This window comes from Polypterus senegalus, chromosome 4 (assembly GCF_016835505.1).
Source record: "Polypterus senegalus isolate Bchr_013 chromosome 4, ASM1683550v1, whole genome shotgun sequence".
Classification (NCBI taxonomy): Eukaryota; Metazoa; Chordata; class Cladistia; order Polypteriformes; family Polypteridae; genus Polypterus; species Polypterus senegalus.
Genome location: NC_053157.1, coordinates 28,503,769 through 28,526,264, shown reverse-complemented (window position 1 = coordinate 28,526,264; position 22,496 = coordinate 28,503,769). Strand labels below are relative to the sequence as shown.

The 22,496-nt window shown below is 37.0% G+C and overlaps 1 protein-coding gene across 1 annotated transcript in view; it reads right to left on the bottom strand.

Moving 5' to 3' along the window:
* Positions 1 to 22,496, bottom strand: part of idua (alpha-L-iduronidase) — a 135,832-nt gene that overhangs the window by 22,966 nt on the left and 90,370 nt on the right. The window contains exons 3-8 of the mRNA XM_039750382.1: positions 19,081 to 19,169; positions 16,108 to 16,215; positions 14,915 to 15,010; positions 6,957 to 7,159; positions 3,457 to 3,636; positions 800 to 1,016 (exon numbers count right to left, since the gene is read on the bottom strand). Coding sequence (XP_039606316.1) covers positions 800 to 1,016; positions 3,457 to 3,636; positions 6,957 to 7,159; positions 14,915 to 15,010; positions 16,108 to 16,215; positions 19,081 to 19,169 — 893 coding nt within the window. The remainder of the gene's footprint in view (positions 1 to 799; positions 1,017 to 3,456; positions 3,637 to 6,956; positions 7,160 to 14,914; positions 15,011 to 16,107; positions 16,216 to 19,080; positions 19,170 to 22,496) is intronic.

Genomic DNA, 22,496 nt, shown 5'->3' with positions numbered 1-22,496 from the left:
TAATGTTTGTTAATGACTTAAAGACTATAATATGTGAATTATATGTGAATTTACACAAACTAGTACAGTAATCAGTTAAGCATTACACAATGTTTGTTATTGGCTCAGTAAAGACAGGTATAATAAGGTGTTACCAATGGTAATAACATAACAAAAACGCATTCAGAACAGGTCCGTGCCTTGTACCTATAGCTGCTGTGATAGGCTCTGTCCCTAGTAATCCCCATCCAACACTCAACTGGGGAATAAAGGGTAACATAAATGTACAGAATGTCAGATTTATCCAGGCTTCTGCAAGAAGAAAATAATTGCCAGAAAGCACAGAATCATATATTTTAAAGACAAACTTTTAACAGTTTTAATGTGAAAACGGTAATTTTGTAATATCTGTCATGTAAAATATTTTCACATTTTATAAATATGAGTAACTTGGTAAAATCTGAACAGTTCATTCCAAACAGAAAATCAATTTCTTATCACAATAATTTCACACAATGCTGTGGGACACCAAACACAATGTAACTATGCAAACATGTTTCTATTGAAATGTGACATTAAATGACAGTCCTACCCTTCTCTATCAACTCTAAAAGGCTTCAAACACTCCTCCATCAAACTCCAAACTATTGTATGCCTTTTAGCATTAATATTGTGTATACTGAACACAGAGTTAGAAAAAAGTCACACTTGATGAAGCTTCACAAGATTTTACTGCAGAATGCAGTAAAAAAATGTAAGAATGTAGTAAAAAGAAAAAGTAAAAAAAGAAAAGCATTTAGAAATTTTATGCTCTGATTACCTGTTAGGGCTAGCAGGCCCATCACAGTAAGAGCAGGCTTCCTCAGCAGCTGAACATGAGGTGGTTTGGTGTTGTTCATCTGGAAGCGGGCAGTAAGAGTCCTTTGTGTAAAGTAATGTGGATAATAGCTTAAGAAGCCATTATCATTACTTAGTAGCATATAATTAATGTTGTTGTCTGGATTAGCAATGAGAAGATTTTGATGTTGCTCTATAACCTTGAAGAGAAAAAAATAAAAGAAGGCTGCAATTTTAAAGAAAATCATGACAATAACTACTTTGAAAATACTGTCATTTGAAAAGTCGTCTTTTATATCCTAGTTTATGCACTATTTACACTGAACTGTATACATAAATAAAAACACAAAAAATAACAGTAATATATATCAAATAAAAGTTAAGAAAATACTTCTTTAAACTCACACATTCTCAGAATTCAGATTCTATTATGACAAAACTGAACACTTGTTTGGTAATTTATTCTATGTATTATATCTACAGATTTTGTACTTTGAACAATTAACATTTGACTTGTTAATGACTAAAACAATGACTTCACATTTTCACTTTTTCATTTTGATATTCATGCACTAACCTGTGCTTTACTAGAGCATGTCCCCATATCCACCATTTAATATATCATTAGCAACTGTGGATTCCTTGAATTTGGAAAGTCCTCTGAGTCTTATTCCTGCACTCCTCTTCATTTATTTCCTCAAAATGTCAACATTCCACCACTACATCTCCCTATAGTGAATTTCTCCAACAATAAATGCTTCCCGATGAGTTTTACCAAACATTCTTTTTTGCTTCTCACTGAATGCGCAAATTTCCTCAGTATCACAGCAACAATATTTTTAGCAACATCCTTGTTCAGCATTTCCACCTTTACCTTCAGCACACACTTAATATTTGTCATGCCTCTAACAAAAAGTTACCTTATTATGTAAAATACACTGATGCATTGAAAATGTACATTTTGTTTCCTTCTTAAATAAAAACAAGTGTTCCCACTGCAGGTGGCACAGTGGTAGCACTACTGCCTCACACTAAGAAGATCATGGGTTAGGGTCGCGCTTCCTCCCTGCATGGAGCGCTTTGAATAGTGAGAAAAAGTTATTATTATTATTATTAAAGAGCTCCAACTAAAGCTCAAAATGTAAAATTCCTCATAATAACCAGCACGTGTAAATTTAAGATTCCTTCCAGTATAACACAAACCTAGAGGACATCAGACATCACCAGCAACCACCACTCACAAAAATCATCTTTCTAATTAAGGCTTCTACCAACCTACACTTCTCCTAAAACTCACTCATCTTTTTTAACTCAACCACTTTATTCATGCCCTCATGGCATCTCTGTTGGTAACACCTGCGCCATTTTCATTACACATTTTTTTTCTTTTAAACTCATATTAAACAGTGTCATTCTGTTCAGCAACTCCATCACCACACTTAATTTTTCATTTACTTTCAATGTTCAATCTTTACTCTTTGTTTGACACAATATTTTTACTACTCATTCACTTCTCTTTCCAACAAAGTGGCCTCCCCACATCACATCATGTCTATAATCATCATAAACCAGATTCTCACACTTTCTATTTATAGTAGGAAGGTGGTGGCTTAAGCTGTAACATTTATTTTTGCGACAGTCGGCTCATCGTGGAAATACATCATATTTAAATACTTCAGTCATTCAAAGATCAGGCTATATGCCAAATTTTATCAATCTGTCTATCCAGAACTTTATGTGCCTTAATATCTTGGTAATATAGCAACAACAAGTTAATAAATCATTCATTAATTTAAGAACCTCAAAAAATATAGTGGAGATTAGTCCAAAATTTCCAGAAACTGTGTATGTCCAAGCATACTCATTGTCACTTAGTGTCCAAATAGAATCACTACAATTTCTTCAGTTAATAAAGTCTGTATAGACTGTATTCAGGTTAAGGCTCTGAATCTAATATGTTTTGTTCTGAATTATTTCCCCCGAGAACGTATTTTTAAGAACCACACCTCTGTTTTAATTGGGAGATACTCCCAAGAAGGCACTTTTGGGAGTTAGCAGAGGTATGTGAAGTTACTCCCCATGTTCCGTGGTTTACAAATGATTTGTTTTACCTCTGGAGAATTTATTAGTGACCACACCTGCTACAGTAATACTTTGGTTTTCATGCTTAAGAAAAACTAAGCATTTATTGATTACAACTTTTCTTTATTGGAAATGTGAAAGTTTAAACAGTAAAATGTCTAAATTAATGATCCATCTTCATTACATACTGTAATAATTCAAGAAAAAAGAGTATTTTACTGTTACACTATTTAGAAACACTACAGTACCCTCTCCTGGCTCTGGTGTGAAACTGCAGTCTTAATCTACTGAATATGAAATTCACTACACCATAGCAGAAACATGTACTTTATTCCTTACATACTGTATATATATATATATATATATATATATATATATATATATATATATATATATATATATATACTGTATATATATATATATATATATATACAGTATATAGAGAGAGACAAATATACATATACACATATATACATACACACACACAATATATATAAAATCATTCAACAGGGTACACACTAAAATATATAATGCAACTTCCTCATGCAATGTGCTTACTTTTGCTACCATTGCAGCATATGTCACGTCCGCTCTCCATTCTTGTGGTGTGGACCACCCAACCAGAGGATCAGCTTCATCATTGTAAAATGGCACATGCTTAAATAAAGGGTATAGTTCCTGAATTTTCTGGGCTGTCTCCCACTCTTGCTCAAGAATCTTCAAACTATGACCTCCACCCTGAAAAAAAAAAAGCTGTGGTATTTATACTATTCAGGCGGAGTTTTTAAAACATGAAAAAAGGATAATGTTAAACACAGTGAGGATTACAGTCATATAATTTAAATATAATATATTCAAATGCAGTGTGTTGGTTTATTTTCATAAAGTGGTTTAACTTGAAAGTGGTTAATTTTATTTAATTATATTAATAATGACTGAGGTAATGACAATGTGGTTTTAAAGGAACAATAAGAACTATTAGAAGACATGCAGTTTAAGTGGTTTGCTCAGCAAGTATGACTATAAATTTAAAACTAACAAACTTGCTGGGTGAGTCTACATCATTAGTTAATCGTTCTAACGGATTAACTAAGCTTATTTAGAAATGGATTAATAATTCAACAAACAGAGAATTGTAACACACACCAAATCAGTACATAACATATAAAACACATACATGTTTACTAGTATGGCCAGAAAAACTGCAACAATTAACAATTGTCTTGGGTGTTGGTTTAAGAATTCCTGTAATAAATTATCTAAAATAGGTTCTGGAATGTCATTATTCCAATACTCACCACTGTGAATTAAACATAGGAATCAGACTCATCTATGGCCACCAGGAGGCATTACCAGAAGGACATAGGGCTGTACAAAGCCCTATACTAAGTACAGCTGAGCAATACGGAATTCACATTAAAACTTAACAAGTCCCATCACAGTATATCTGGGTTCACCCATGGAGCTCACAATGATATGGCTATGGTTCTCCTAACCCACAAAGGCAGAAATACCTAGGGGTCACTAGATAGATCTCCTTATTGATGACCTCAGAGCTTTTATATGTCATCCAGGACAACAAAAGTATTTCAGGTTTAAGGTTGTTTATTATTGTGTGTATGTAGTACAATGAGAAATTTTACCTGAATTCTTCCTCAAGTGACAATAACACAATACCAGCAAAACAGATACACACACACACAAACAAATTATAAAGTTATATACAAAGTTAATATTTGGTAGTATTTGTATTATACAGTATATTCAAATGCATATTTGTATGAGGTCTGTCTGGAAAAAGTTTAGCCATTGTTAATATAACGAAAACTATTTGCATGGCATCAATGTAACCTGCCAGCCAAGGAGAGTGGACTGGAATGCACATGTGTGAACAATGACGACTTCACTGGACTAGTCAGTGAGGGAACTAGACTCCATGAGTGAGTATATGTACTGAGTGGCTGTCACATTCAAAATGAATGAGCGAGCAGAGCAATTAATCTGCATCAAAATTTGCGTTACGCTTGAACATTTGTCAGCAGAAACTATTTGGATAATTCAGAAGGCCTGCCCATGCATTATGTCTTGTGTAGAGTTTTTTTGGTAAAACATTAAATCACCCAGGTGACTCAATCCCCCTACAGCCCAGATTTGGTGCCCTTGTGACTTCTGGCATTTCACAAAACTAAAATCACCTTTGAAAGGGAAGAGATTTCAGACTGTCCATGAAATTCAAAAAAATACGATGAGGCAGCTGATGGCGATTCCAACAAAGGATTATGCAGAGAGTTTTGAACAGTGGAAGAGATGCTGGGAGAACTGCGTCTGGTCCCAAGGTGCCTACTTTAAAGTGGACTGAGACGTCATTGTCCTGTGTACAATGTTGCTTGTATCTTGTATCTTCTTCAATAAATGCATCTATTTTTTATACTGTATTACATGGCTGGATACTTTCCGGACAGGTCTTGTATATATAGTGAGTGTTGCCAATAGAATTCAGCCTGGGTGCTGGTAATATTCTGTGCTTCCCTAACTGCTTGCTGCATGGGTTTTACATTCTTGAGCCAAACAAATGCCATACTAAAATGTGATGCTGTCAGTGAGGATGGATACTAATGTGCACCTGTAAAAGTTAGTGAGAACAAATCTGAGATTTCCTCAGATATCTCAGGAAGTAGAAGCGTTGGTGAGCTTTCTTAACAATAGTGAAAATGTGTTGTGCCCTCCTTAAGTTCATTAGTGATAGTCACAGAATTCATCAACATGTCCTATGAGTGTAGTCTACTTAAAGGACTAATGAGTTTGGTACTGGGAGATGAACAGTATAAGATATCAACTGAAGTCAATGCCATAATGAGGAGAAGTAGTGCCGACAGAAGGTAAGCCAGAAGTGATTGACTTCCACTGTGGGGAAGTGGACCAGCTAAATCACATGTAGTCAAGGTCAATAATTTTTACTCTTATATTTATACTTTATAGTTTCCCTGTTGTGGTTAGTCTTCTATTAATAAATTATTCTTATTTTTTACACTTCTGTCCAACTTGACTCTTATTTGGGTTTTGGTAATACTCACCAATATCCCATACAGAAACAGTATATATGTAAAAGGTTAGGGAGTCATATAACTAGACGGGCTGACTGAACTGACTGCAAATAAGTTATTTCAGACTTTAAGTTAAAAATAACTATACACACTTGAGAAATTATTATTGGGGCATGTTTTGAATATTTACTAAATATAAATATTTTGTTTCACTACACTTAGGATGAAAAAATATATTGGTAGCGAAATCAGAAAAAAATCAAATTTAACATACCTGTAGCAATCTGTCTTGTGCTACTCTACAGATAATTTTTTAGCAAATTCCTACCTAACTTTGCAAGATGTTCAGCTTGTGCCTTTGACAATCTTCATTCATAAATACAGTACATATAAATGAATACATACATCCACCTCAATGAAAGTACAAGTATCTGTGTGTCTGTACATCTGTATAAATGTCCAGTTGCTTTGTTTCTGTTATCCAAGAGATGGTACATCAAAAACATTAGCACTGCTTCAGTGAATCCCATACCTAAAGCCATATAACAGAGACTTAGCAGCCAGATGGACACACTCCACAAAAAACGTTAATGTTGAATACATTAAACAAATAGTAACTGCCATAATGAGAGAAATTATCTTATACACTTTTTAATAAAAGGACGAGTATCTGTGTTTATCTGTGTCCCTGTGTCCATCTGGTTGCAATGTCTTGTTATATTCCATTTAGTATGGGGTTCATAAAAGCAGTGTTAATATTTGTGATGTGGCATTGGTTGGAATGCAAAATGCAATGCATTTTATTAATACAAATGTCTGTGATGCGACCTTTGTTGGAATGACAAATTCAATGCATTTTACGACTATGTGTATTACAAAATACATTCCATTAGACGGTGCCCTGCAAATGTTAATGTTGAGATCTATGTCAATTACTTTGATTTCAAACCATCTCAGATGGGTAAGCTCAGCTAGTACATGCACACACACACTCATATCAATATAATAGCTCACCTTTTTGTGCAAGGCTATATAATCCAACCGCACCCCAGTCTCTCCTGTGAAATAGTTGGTTCCATTATAACAATGCTCAAACAAGGCCCAGCAATATGGAGACTGAGGAGGAAAATGGCAGGAATCTCCAGGGCCTCCGAAGAGAAGACAAGGGCTAGCTTCCTTCAAACCTTCTGAGCAGGCATCATAATAATTTAAGAAACCTAAAATATTTCAAAAAATGCTGCAAATTTATAATTGAGAATTAACAGGTCTTTAATATTTTACTATTTCACATAAAATAAAAAACAAACTGTTACCAACATATTGAATGAACAAACACTTACCATGATGTTAAACACTCTTCCAAAGTCTGTGTATCTATTTTATGCACCTAACACATTATTTACTTAAGTACTGTCCAGTTAAAATAATTACATTCTTTAGTCTTTAGGATTAATATATTTAATGGTTAATATCGAGATTGTACTTTTAGGTGTTTAAGCCAATATAGCAACAGTTGTAAAACAATAACAGCATATCCATAATAAATACTGAAGAGTGTTTAGAAATTAATAACAATGAGTTATTTTTCATCTGTGGAAAAATATTTAAGATGTAACAGCCAAAAGTACATGGAAAATGACTAATACAGGTCCCAGGTTACTAAACTAAACTATGACTTACGAATGGGGCTGCAGCTGCAACGCACGCGCCTCAGTAACTGCCGCCCGTCACCTTTGGCCTGGGACGCTGCAAGCGTGTCTGGATGGAGGCTGGAGGGGGCGATTTCGCTGCTCACACAATGTAGTGTCCCTCGGCGGCTCCCGCGGCAAGCGGTGACCCATGGTTCATAGTCCCCGAGGCCAAAACTATCGGTCGTGTGCAGGATGGAGGCTTGATGGGGCGTTTCACTGCCCGCCCACCACACATGGCTGCCTCGCTCGTTCTCGGTGGGCGGCTGGTGATGCTGCAAGCGGTGACCCAGTTATGGCTGAATGGAGGCCATTGAGGGTGAACAGGGTGGCAGGGGGTAGCATTGTAGTGTACCTCGGGTGGCTGCCTGTTGAATGGGGTGGTGGTGGGTGATTTGCTACCCGCCTTTGGCGCACCATGTTCATTCTCGGTGGGTGGACGCTGCAGGCAGCATACTGTAGTGGAGGTGACTATGTGGTGGGCAGGTGATGAACCGCCTCGCCACCCCATTCATTCTAAATAGCAAGCCTGCTTGTACTGTTACATACATAGGAGGAAGTTGTCTTTTGTCAGTACATGAGATGTGTGGACGACGGGTGCCTTCATGCTGTGATAGTGTGTACAGTGCTGTGCAGCAGAAGACCTCATCTTAACCTTTGTCTTCACCCTTCAAGAATGCCTCAAACACAAATCTGATGCAAGTGCTGGTGATACAGTAAAGAAGAGAAAACCATCACCCATTGAAAATAAAGTAGAAATAATAAAAGATCAGAGAGAGGTGAAACTCTATCATTTATTGGCAGAGCACTTGGCTAGTCGGTCAACAATAGAACTTATTAAAATAAGGTACCTGTTCCAACTTAAATACCCATCTGTGTCATTTATTTCACCTGAAATAAATATGGTTTGTTGTTTGTCACGATATAATAATTGTTTATTTATTTACTAGGGGTTTTCCCCTGCTCGCCAACCCCTTTTCTTCTCTATGGGCCAGCAACTCGCATCTCTGCCACTGTGTTGTGAAGAGGGGCTAAACACACCCCAAGAAGACGCGATTGCTCCTCTGAAAACCCTCTTAAACTGTGATATAATGGCAAACAAATTGTTTTTTACCTCCTCTTTGCTCGATCATCTGCTGAATTGCTGCTGCTGCCGTGCCGCAAGATCTGCATCTCGCGTGGTGCTTCGAACATTTACAAACCTATACAGCAGCTTTGTTTGTCATCTACTCTTTGTCTTTTATTTCCGGCCCCGGGCGTGGTTAAATCTCTCAGTCTCGTCTCACGATATGTGAGTTCTTGATATTTTTTTAGTTTATAATTTGCAAACAGAATAAGATTCTGAAAATCTAACAATATCACATTAAAATTCGATAAATTCTGAAATGAATGATACCAAACATATATATGTAGGTTTTAAAATAAGCCCAATTTAAAGTGTGACAAAAAAACGTTACATAAAATCGCTGCACTTGTAAGCTTAGGATTTTTTATATATATATATATATATATATATATATATATATATATATATATATATATATATATATAAATATATATATATATATATACTAGGCTGACCCGCCTTTTAAGGCGACCGACTTTTAAGTTGACCACTTCCTAAGGCAATTCAATATGTAGATCAATTTGATATTTTATACAAACTCATTAATTTGGTTATATTGCATTTGTGCGGTATTACTTTAATACTCGTAGTTTCTGTTATTTTTGTGATGAAATTTAAACTTTTTTTCTACATTGAGGTCGCCCTTTTGAACCCCCCTGATATTTACTATGCGGTGAAGCATTTGTACTCCATTAACATTAATTATTTCCAGAGACATAATTTTGGCTGTTTTTCCAGCGCATCATGCACAAAAGCAAGGGAACGATGAGAACACCAGAACTCCGCTCACATCATGTCGCTTCGTATTGCAAGCTGCAAGTAGTAAGTCTGTGATAAGCGGAATACCGCTACGCTTTCCACTCATGGGACAGAAGGACAATCCAGACCGCTTTTATATAGTAAGAAAGAAGAAGAAGATATCGCACAGTCTGGAGTAGAAAATCATCTTTTACCAGGAAAAATGAAAGTACAAATCCCATCATGCACTGCAAAATGGACGGGCATGTGTGAAACTCCGCACCTGCGTAGCACTCACGGGACGGAAGGACAATCCCGACCGCTTTTATATAGAAGGATATATCTATACTAATAAAAGGCAAAGCCCTCACTCACTCACTCACTCACTCACTGTCTGACTCACTCACTGACTCATCACTAATTCTCCAACTTCCCGTGTGGATGGAAGGCTGAAATTTGGCAGGCTCATTCCTTACAGCATCCTTACAAAAGTTGGGAAGGTTTCATTTAGAAATTCTACGCGTAATGGTCATAACTGGAAGCTATTTTTCTCCATATACTGTAATGGAGTTGAGCTCGAAAGCCGTGGGGGGTGGAGTTTCGTGTGACATCATCACGCCTCCAACGTAATCACGTGAACTGACTCTCAACGCAGTACGTAGAAAACCAGGAAGAGCTCCAAAAAGTGCTGAAGAAAACATGCATTAAATAATTGAGAAGGCAGCGAAACAATAAGAAGCGAGCGAGTGACATATACAACCATATTCATAAGTGCTGCTACTTCGGAAACAAAGCACGGTGTAAACCTAAAGTTTAAATTAAGTTCATAGGCTGCTGCTGGTGTTTGTCATGCCCACGGGTAATGCGGGATACAAGTTTAATGAGAGGACGCAGGATATAAACGAGAGTTTTGATCACTTTGTAACTAAGTTAAAATTGCAGGTGAAGGGCTGTGCTTATGCAAATTCCGAGAGACTGTGTTTGTGGGGGATTGACAGTTAAGGCAGGTGGGGGAGTCACGTCATCATCTCCCCTCCCATTCACCTCATTTCGTTCTGAGCTGAGCTCCGCACCTAACGCAGTGTTATGGAAGCGACTTTGTGACGCTGCCACCAAATACTCACAGAAAAATCCATAAGTTAATACACACGCTGTCTCTAGAGTTTTTTCACACTGAATCCTCCAGGCACTACTTACAAAAGGTTACATTGACAATCGTGTTACGTTATTTTTAAAATGTTTCCTTTTCTTAGCACAAGCACAGCTGAGAAGCTTCGAGGCATGTGCTCCATAACGCGTTAAAAATCACGCATTTAATCACACTTTGCATTACAAACAAAGGGGAACTTCTGTCAATGCATGATTTGGTACACCGATTACATTGATCAGCGCTTCCCGATTCATTTTACCCTTGCATCCCCTTGGTTTGAGAAGAAGTATGAAAAAATATGAGGTTAACACAGAAAAACAGATCACCAATTTAAGCTTTATGAATAATCGATTCGCCATCAATAATTGTTTTGGTAAAGCCATACTCAGTGTAATCCTCCTTCCATTTTATAATTTTTCCGCCACTACCCATGATTAAATGAACGGTAAAAAAGTAAGAGCGAAGCGAGGGTGACTTATTCAGGCAGGCAGGCAACAGCTCAATAGCTCGAATTTGGATATAAGTAGGTTCTATTTAGTCGACAGAAATATCTTTGTTAGGAATGGAAGTTGAATTTAGTCTTTAAATTTCTATGGTAAAGAAAAAGTTATGCAATGATAACAAAATTTAACTATATAAAGTCAAAACTTAAATATATAAAGTCAGCGTCGGAATATATAAAGTCAGCGCTGGAATATATAAAGTCAAATCTTGAATATATAAAGTCAGCGTCGGAATATATAAAGTCAGCGCTGGAATATATAAAGTCAAAACTTCAATATATAAAGTCAGCGTTGGAATATACAAAGTCAGCGCTGGAATATCCATCCATTTCCCAACCCGCTGAATCCGACCACAGGGTCACGGGGGTCTGCTGGAGCCAATCCCAGCCAACACTGGGCGCAAGGCAGGAACCAATCCTGGGCAGGGCACATGCATCATTTTCAAAACATTAACCGAACAGTGTTTTTTAATTTATTTTTCTGAATACGTTTTTGTTAACTTTGTTAGTTCAGTTCAGAGTCGTTTCAATCAATAGATTTTGCCTTTCACTTTATATATTCAGGAGTGAGTTTATATACTCCAATGTTGACTTTATATAATCAGGAATGACTTTATAAATTCCGACGCTGACTTTATATATTCAGGTTTTGACTTTATATATTCCAGCTCTGACTTTATATATTCCAGCGATGACTTTATATATTCAAGTTTTGACTTTATATATTCCAGCGCTGACCTTATATATTCTGACGCTGACTTTATATATTCAAGTTTTCACTTTATATATTCCAGCGATGACTTTATATATTCAAGTTTTGACTTTATTCGGGAATGACTTTATATATTCAAGTTTGGACTTTATATATTCTGACGCCGACTTTATATATTCATAAAATCAATGTATTTGCCTGTTTGGCACTTCATAGTATATGTGTGTGTGTATATATGTACACATGTATGTATGTATGTATGTATATATATATATATAATAACAGCAATACTCATGACAATGACAAAACAATTACATTGTCAAACATGTTACGTTATTATTAAAATGTTTCCTTTTCTTTTTACTTCTCCGCTGCCAAGTGCGGGTATTCTGCTAGTATATATATATAAGATTAAGCTTCAATAACAATCTGTATTTTCCCCGGGGACAAATAAAGTACTATCTATCTATCTATCTGCATGTAGTTTAGCAAATAAACCTGCCATATTTTTAGTAACTTATATGCATTTAGGGCAGCACAGTGATGCAGTGGTTTGACCTGCTGTTTTACAGTTTCCATGTCCTGGGGTCATATTGGCCTGTGTCTGCATGGTTTTCCTCAAGTGCTCCAATTTCCTCCCAAATCCAAATGACACTAGTTGGTTAATCCAACTGTGGGGGTGATACATTTTTCCCATTGCAAGTGATTATTAGTCTGTGCACACAAGTTTAACCCAGACACAACCTGAATAGCCTTAAGCGGGTTTAACAGAATTTTATGCTATTTTATGATTTGATGAAATTTAGAATGTGATATATGTGTTTTAATCAAATTACGATCATTTGCAAGATTGCTAGCATTATACAGATTTAATTGTTCTCTTTACACATGTGCTTCAAAGCAATGTGATAAGGTACCAATATTTTATAATTTAGTAGGATAGGATATCACTAGTTTTTGGTTTGAGATTGTCAAGTTCAACAATAGTGGAAAATGAAGTTGCGAAAGAGCTAGGCAGAAATATTCAGACCCCAGCAGCTGCTTTGCACAGCTTAAAAGTTTTAAATAAATGGCAAAATTGAAGTAGCAGCTCCTTGAGGAAAATCCACTACAGAGACAAACCTGAGCAAATGTTACAACAAAACAATAAGAAGTAAGTGTAGAACAGGATGACAACTATAACTATGAAGATTATCATTGGCTACAAACACGCTGTTAAACATGAAGAGGAAGGGAACAAGAGCAGCGCTAATGAACTGAACCTATACTTCAGCAGGTTTGACTCATTCCCATCAGTACACCTCTCCCCCAACACTGCTAGCCTCTGTGTGCAAGCTGAAGAGGTTCTGGAATCCCGTGTGTCATTTGCACAACCTTCCGCTACACTGGCATCACACCTGTGGTCTCCAGATGTCTCCACTCTCTGGACTGTATGTTTCTGCTAATCAAATGAGGAGCTAGTGGGGAAAACTCTGCATAGACAAGACCTTAGGAACATATGGAATTAACACCAGGGTACTAAAAATATGTGCCAGCCAGCTCTGCAGGATCCTTCAGCACAGGAAAACATCTTGTGAGGTTCCAGTGCCAAAGAAAGTACATTTCATTGATCCCACACACTTCAGATCAGTTGCTCTAACTTTCTGTATAATGAAGACCTTTGAGAGGCTGGTCCCAAAACAGCTATCGACTCTGGTTTCAGAACATTTGGATCCTCTGCAGTTTGCCTCTCAGACACAAAGAGATGTGGAGGATGTTCTCATCTACATTCTCCACAGAGCCTACATCTACTCAGACAAAGCCGGTACACCACAGCCTGGATAATGTTCATTGGCTTTTCCACTGCTTTTAACAGCATTCTGCCTCATCGACTGGGGAAAAATCTCCCCAATCAAAACTGAAAGTTAATGCTCCCACAGTCTCCTAGATCATGGACTTCTTGATCAACAGACATCAGTTTGTGAGGATGAGGGATTCTGTATCAGAAATGGTGGTGTGTAATGCTAGAGCACCTCAGGGAACCGCCCTGTCTCCCTTCCAGTTTACCCCTCTACACAACAGATTCCAGTACAATACCAGCAATTGCCATCTACAGAGTTTTTAGATGACTTCTCCATCATAGTCTGCCTTAATAATGGAGATGACTTAGAGTACAAGAAAGTTGTGAAGAACATTGTCTTGTGGTGCAGGGACAACAACCTGCAACTCAACATCAGCAAGGCAAAAGAACTAGTGGTGGACTTCTGACATGCCCAGAAGCCTCTCAGACCAGCAACCATACATGGGGAGGACATGGAAGTGTGCAGGGGGTTCACAAAACAACAAACTGGACTGGTTTGACACCTTGGTGCTGTATAAGAAGGGCCAAAGCAGTACTTGCCAAGGACTCAGGCCTTTTGATGTGTGCAGCAGGCTGCTGGAAATGTTCTACCAGTCCAAAATAGCCAGTGTGGTGTTCTATGCTGCAATCTCCTGGGGAAACAACCTGAGCACAAAAGGAGCACAAAACCTGAACAAAGTATCAGGAAATCCTGCTCATAGGCCAAACCCTCTGAACACACTTGAAGTTGTGGTGGATAAGAGAATGATGCCATCATGAAAGCTCCTCTTCATTCACTCCAGGAGATGCTCTCGTGGAGCACTTGTAGCCACAGGCTCATTCCACCATGGTGTTCTAAGAAGCACCTCCAGGGGTCTTTTCTGCTCACTGCTATCAGGCAATTCAATGCTTTAAATGGATGTACTTGTTTATTTTTATGTATGTATATATTTATTGATTGATTGATTGATTAGCTGTATTATCTGTCCTGTGAGTTTCTACTCTTGTTTTTATGTTTCTGCCTCTGTATACATTTGAATTTCCCTATGGGATTAATAAAGTTTTATCTAATCTTATTTGAATGTAAATGAACCTAATCAGATAATCAGATATTAACTGCCATTTAAACTTGTGAGCTATTTTAATTTCTGTATTAAAGATAAAACTATATTTTTCATCTGAAATATGAGCTTACTTTTGTTTATAGCAAATCACTACAAACTATTTTGCATCTTACCTTGTATCGTCATGGAAACGTTGTCAAAATCATGATTGTTTGGTTCATTCCACGTTTCAAAGTTCCACTGGGAAACATATTCTAGACCATACTTATCTGAAATAAAATGTTTTAAATTTAGAAAAAGGCTATGTAACAAATACAACAAGTTTTAAGGCCTACGTGATTCCTCTCCAAACACAATTATGCTCAACATTATCTGAAAATATATGTATGGTTACATTTAGTATTTAATGTCTGACTTTTTTGTTTTGCTTTGATGTGTTATTAATTGTTGTTTCTTGTTATTTTGACTTTTTGTTGTTCTTATAGTGTTGAGTGTGAATGTAATATGTGACAATAGCATGCACAATGATATGTCAGAACTTTGATGTAAATGAAACGAAAGACCAGTACTCAAACAAAGAAGAAAAAAAATCAAGAAGGGAAATCATTACTGGTTTTGACTGCTTTATTCCTAATAATATGTTGAAATTTTTTTTCTCTGTACTGACCCCATTTAATGTCTAGTATGATTCCCCTACTTCATCCTAAAAGGGAAGATTGGTGTTCCCTTTCCTGGCCGGAAGGGAAATGTGTTTCCCAGTATGCTGGGTGGTAGCATTCCTTGGGCATTGCTTACATTCAGACATCTGAAGGGGTGCATGGGAAACGTTAGCTTGACAAACAGACCTGTTGGGGTCCTTCAGAGCCACTGCTGAGAGGTACTTGAGGGAGGCTCACCAGTTATCCTAGAGCTTGGTCTGACCTGAAAGTGTTTCTGAGCTATGCTCTTGATGTTCTAAAACAGCTGAAATTTCTGACTTCAAAATGAGCCAGGAGTAAAGTACGAAGAAGCGAAGGTGGAGGCTGGAGAAAAAAGAGAGAGAGGAAAAGTAAGAAAAGAACGTTACTGTATTGTTGTATAAATAAGCCTGTGAAAAGGTATTTGTGGCAAATAAAAGTCTTCCTGAACCCAGGATTTGTGCTCGTGTAGTTCTGGTCTGGGATTGAGGTATGATATGCCCCCTATGTTCCACAGCAGTATATAAAATAAAGACTAATTGTGAACAATGTATGGTCCTTTTGCGACAGTACTGTACAATGGATGATCCCTTTCAGAAAAGACACAAATCATCTTGTGCAACAAAGTGTTGCAGTACAATCAAGCAAGTATGCAAAAAAAAATTTATTTTGGCATATAGTTGACTTACTTATATATCGTTTTGCAACAAGAGACACAAGGTTCTTCCATTCCAGCAATTGTTTTTTATCCTCAAAATCAGTAAAGAAACCAGATACACTTCCCATCAACTCGAAACCTAATATAGAGTGATATAAAAGGAAAAGAAAGAAAACTTTTGCAACAAAAACATTTTTCATTTCGAGGTCATTCATATATATTGGATTCATACAACTCTCTTCAGTGAAGAGATGTGTTTTTAATAGAAGTCTAACCTCGGGGATTCATTTTATAGTATGTTTTGATGGCAGCATATTAAAAAAAAAAAAAACAACACATGCCACACAGATATAAAGTAAACAAAATGCCCCGTATGTCTTCTCAGAAGGTTGACAAATTCTAAAAGAAAAGGCTTAAGAAATTAGTTAAGTATTATACAATACAACTATGGCATTTGGGCATACCAAAGTGACAGTGTGGGTCGGCTCCACACTGTGGGTTCCTTCCGTGGGCCTTTTGAACCTGCCACTGCTGATAACGTACCCAAGGATGAGCCAATGGATAAGGACACTCACACAGCACATGGGATAGGTTCATAAAAGTGCTTTTATTAAAAGCCATAAAAAACAAACAGTGTCCAAAACAGTGCAGTGCATCATAATTCTTCAAAAAATAAATAATCCAACGAAAACCAAGTGCAGACAATGGAGGTTAAAATCAATCCATAAAATCCTTAAAAATCCTTAAAAACGAGGTTAAAATCTAAGAGACAGTTCCTTTAAAAAATTCATGAGCTCCAATGCTTTCATTTAAAATATGGCGTCTCCTCTACTCATCCATGGAGTCCAAATGCTGCAGTAAGAGGAGATGCTCGGGAACAGGTGCAGTCAACCTTCACATCCTGGCTTGGGTCCCAATTGCTAGGCCCTCGCCAACAATGGGGCGCTGTGCTCAGCCACATACATTTCCCGATGCCTGTCCCTTGGCGTCTGCATGAGACATTGCATATCTTGCCACTCCTACTCCCTGGCAATCACTCAGTAGGAGTGCCCGCTCTTCAGCCTCAGGCCAGTCTATATTCTTTCTTTTTTCTCCCATTCCAGCTTTTCCTTACATGCCTCTGTGGCATATAACTATGCACCGCAGGAAGCCAATGAAACAATTGAGACAGACAGCACCCTCACCCCATAATTACTCCACAAAGCTCCCACAGCTGTGTGAGCATTACACACCCATGGAGATTGAGACGGCCATTGGACTATTTATTTATTTAAATATCGGCCACCTTTTTCTGAGCCACAGACCCAATACTGTATACCATAGCAGGCACAGTGGTAGTACTGCTGTCTTGCAATTAAGAAATGAGTGTTTGCACTTCAGTGAAACCTTTTTCTCTCAGTGTGAATGTGGGTTTCCCCTGGGTGCTCCGGCTTCTTACAACAGTCCAAAGATATGCAGATCAGGTGGATTGGTGTTGCTAAAACTGGTTCTAGTGTATAATGCGTGTGTTCATCCTGCAATGGACTAGCACCCTGCCCAGGTGTTGTTCCAGCCTTGTGCCTTATATTTACTAAGATAGGCTTTAGCATCCCCTCAACTTGCCACAAATAAGTGGGTTATGAAAAATAAATGGATGGACGAATGGCTGGACTAGGGAATTTGTTGTTGTCAAACAGCTACATCTCAATTTTAATTATAAATCACTTTATATTCTTCCACTGCTAAAACATGAATTGACTTTATATCGCTATGGTTTGTTTTAGTGTGGGTTTAATGTAGTTGATGTGTTTATGTATGTAAATGTTGTGTGGTTTAGCAGTTTGCTGTTAATGTAGTGTAAAATGTGGACTTTTGTACTCTTTCTGTACCTGTACTCAGTGAAGACGGCTACACAAAAAATAAAACAATACTGAAATGCATGTGTTCACTAAACTGAAATGTTTTAGAGACAAAAATCTTAAACAGATTACCCTTTTTTGTTAAGGTAACAGAAGACTAAGAGGTGACATGATTAGATGTTTAAAATTATAAAGGGAATTTGTACAGGGGGATCTGGCTGTTATTTTAAAATCAATTCTTCAACAAGAAGACAAGGACACAGATGGAGACTAGTCAATGATAACTTCTGCGCAAACATCAGAAAATTTTTCTTCACACAGACAGCCGAAAACAAATGCAATAAGTTACCAAGTAGTGCGGTAGATAGTAAAACTTTAGGGAGAAATTAGGTGAATAGGATTGGCAAGCTTTTTGGGCTGAATAGTCTGTTCTGATTAAGATTGTTCCAAAGTTCAAATGTAGCATTTCATCCATTAATCTGTCTGGCAGGTTTCTGATCGATTTCAGGGTCACAGAGAGCCAGTACACATCAATACAACCCAAAAACAAACTATGAGCAGCGTGCCAGTCCACTGCAGGACACATTGACAAACACACTTGAAGTCACTCACACTGAGCAAGTTTAACGCAACCAGTTAACCTCACAACCTTGTCCTTGTGAGAGGTAAATGTGTGTGCATATCTGTGCAATAGCATCTGTTGTTACCTTTGAAATAATCCCCTTCCATAGCTATGCATTAAGATAGATGACATTTCCATTACTTTAAAGATGCCTGGATCTCTGCTTAAGGATTACCCATGAGATCCACTGTCACGTTATGCTGGATGTAAGACATGTCTAAAAATCCTTGTCCATTCATGGCGGTCTTTATTTTTGGGAAGAGCCAGAAATCACAATTACGTCTATTCATCCCTCCTTGAATATCTTATTCCACTCAAAGACACTTGACTTTTTTATAGCAGCTCCAACATTTCAGTAGCTACACACTATACAGCCGTTTTGGAAATTAAATTATTACACCTTGTACTGTACTACAACTTCTGCAGCACACTATAATTAAAAACAGAAAGCCAGAGTACAATACATAAAAGTGTTATATTTTTAAAAATTTTCTTCTGATGAGTTTTTTTATGGAAGAAAATTACACAAAGTATCATAACCTACCAGGCTTTAATCCATGTTTCCACAATAGGTCAATAAGAGCATCCAGTTTGGTGAAGTTATAAGAAGGTTGGCCACTTTCAGAAACAAATCTAAAGGAGAAATTTAGATAAAGAACAATTAAGACATTTTTAGTATTACGTTTCTTAATAGCAGTGTCAAACAAAGCAGCTGTGACCATTATTTTTACCTTTTCTACTTTGTACTCTTTACTAACCAATCTAATGAAAATTTTTAAGATGAAGTCCTTTTTATAATGAGACCAAGCGACCCGTGTGAGTTTTGTTTATGATAATAATCATGTCAAAATGCACTGCTGCTGGGGAACTGAACCACATTACCATTACTATTTTCTTCCATTCTTAAAATATAAATCAAAATAAAATGATAAAATATTTATTTTATAATAAATATTCCAGTGGTTCTGGTTTGAAAGTATTATGTTCAGCATTCCAGACACGGAGATAAAGTAAAATTGTAATGAAAAAGATTAACGTCATGTGTGAGAGGGGTGCAAAAGGCTGATTCATTAAGTATACATTTAGATATTGGCAATGGAGTTGTTTTGGAGAAAGAAGAAAGTATTTTTTAATTAATTGACATGGTGAGTGCATAGTATTGATAGTCTGAATGAGAGAAGCACAGAAGACGCCTGCCACCATTTTTGACTTTTAATGGAGCCTCTTTGGCACTGAAATTTTAAGTTTATGAAAGGTGTGTGAAGAGTAGTGTGCCTTGAGACATGGCTAATGAAAGTAGAACAGAGTAAAACAGTAAAACAGAGATGAGAATCATCAGGTACAGTATACGTGTGGAGTGGTTCGAAGTGAGTGGCAGACTTAGTTAGGAGGCAGTAAGTGTTGTGCTGGGCAGGAACAGACTAATGTGGTCTGGGAATCTGGAGCAAATGACTGAATGAAGAGATATATTACAGTGTCCTCCATAATGTTTGTGAGAAAGACACATTTTCCTTGATTTAGCCCATTGCTCTGTAGTTTAAAACTACCAATTAAATAATTCAGATGTGTTTAAAGTACACATTGCAGACTTTCATTTCAGCATATTTAAATACATTTTGGTCACACCATGTAGAAATGACAACACTTTTTCTACATGATCCGCCCATTTCAGGGCACCATAATGTTTAAGACATAGCAATGGCAGGTATACTAAAGCAGTCATATTGTATTATTGACAAAGTACTAAATAATTTCTACCATGGATTTGCCTGGAAAAAATACAGAGATAGGAGTGTGCCTTCTATGGTTAGGGAATGTTGTCACCTTAAAACAGCTGCATATGTTGTTGTTCTCCCCATAGCCTCTAAAATTCCAAGGGTAATGTGATTTTCAGAGAAAATGTTACTGACATGTTGATTTGCACTTGACTAGTTTAACCTGAAGTTACTATTTATGGACTTTTTATACAAGGTCAAAGGCTCCGTAATCTTTATGGAGACGTGAACATGATATGAATAGAGCTTTAAACATATTCTGTTTAACTGACAAAAGCTAAAAGTTTCTTTAGTGAGAAAAAAGCATATCACATCAATAAAATAACTCAAATCTGTGGAAGCCTGGCGACCTTTCTTTTAATTTACAGTTACCAGTTTCTATTATATACACTGCTTACCCTGTATAAAATAACTAATACTGCTTCTGTGCAAAGTAGGGACCAAAACGACTGCAACTGAATCTTAAAAAGTGGTTCAGAACAGGAGTTTGGCTGGAAGATGCCCTGGAGGTCTTTTAGGACTAACAGCAGAAGCACTACTCCAACACTGAATTCACACAGGAGCTAATTATTTCCTGGGTGTAAATCAATACTTTTTATGAATTCCATGACATTTGTTACATAAATTTGATAATTTACTTTCATTTTGTGCTTTTGTCTTTATTATTTGTTTTTTTATATTGTGATGCAATATTTGTTTTTCCTGTGCCACCATTTTTGATGCTGTCAATAAGAAGCATTTGTCACGTAACTATGGTCACCTCCCTCAGAATTCATGGTGCATGAAAACATTTAAACATGCATTGTGCTTCAGACTTTGTCCAAGATTGTGGACTGTAAAAAAAAACATTTCATTTGTACTTTTCTAAATGATTCTTCAAATTCCTGCCTTTCTTCTTAGTTTTCTGAGACTCTAATTTGTGGTGGCATGACATGATAGTCCTTTTATTATCATCTCCTGCTAGTCTTTAGTTTACGATCTCCTGGTCTTTCTGTGCCATAGTGGCTGGAAAACTTCCATCTAATGGTAGTACAACACTCTGGGGGGAGTTGTTAAGAATAGCAAAGACACACTATAGCTTAATTGTGGCCTCTTGGAGACCCTTTAATTGGGAGTCAGATATACAGAGACAACTGAAACTGTTAGGCAGCACTCTGCGTAGAGGACCCCAGGAGTCAGCTAGAGCACTCCTGACTCTGGAAGCTGGTCAGGAATCTTTCCCACTAAAACATCCAGAAAAAAGAACTCAAATGATGTGAGTGATTTACTACTGAGCAAGTGGACAATGCAACCCATGGGATTAATGAGAAAAACATTTCAATATAGGAAGGCCAAAAATGTCTCTAGCTTATACTACATTGAATACATTTTTTCATGTTTATCTTCCATTAACTTTCCCTTGTGCTTACCTTTCATCCTTTTATCAAAATCTTCACGGCTATTTCAAGATTTAAGCAGATGACTACTTCTTACACTTTAATTTCTCTGCTGCTTTTTTACACTCACGTTGTATGTATAATGGTTTAATTTTTTTTAAAAAAACACATTGGATAAAGGGTTACGTTAAAAAAAAAAATAAACTCAAGAGGAACCTGACATTTTCTGATGATTGCAGCTTTTGCTGAATCCTCATTAGCGCTATGACACCCTTATTCTGGAACTTACTTTCAAAACTCACTGATTTTAATCTTATAGTCTTAAACATTAAACTGAGTTGAATCTACTTAAAAGATACAGTACTTTTCTTTCATGTAATATATAATGCAATCTTAACTTTCTACACTGCTTTACTATTATCACTGTGTGCTTTATATTTCCTGTTACTGTACATATTGGGAAGGCACAGTGCTTCACAACTCTAGAGTCCTTGCGTTCGAATATCATACACAGGCTCTACTTGTACATATGGAATTTGCATGTTCTCCTAATGACTTTGAGTTTGCATTACATCACTAGGATATGTGTGTTAGTTCAATTGGAGACTTTAAACTGGATCAATGAGAGTGTGTGTCTGAGTGTGCCCTGCAACAGGCTGGTACAATGTCTGACTTTCTTCCTACCTTGTACCCAGCATTTCAGAATAGATACTGGCTCGCAGTGACCCTGAACTGCATAAGTAGGCTAGAAAAAGCGAGTTTTGGAAGGATAAATGAATTTGTTTTGAGTAAGTAAATGAATCCCATTT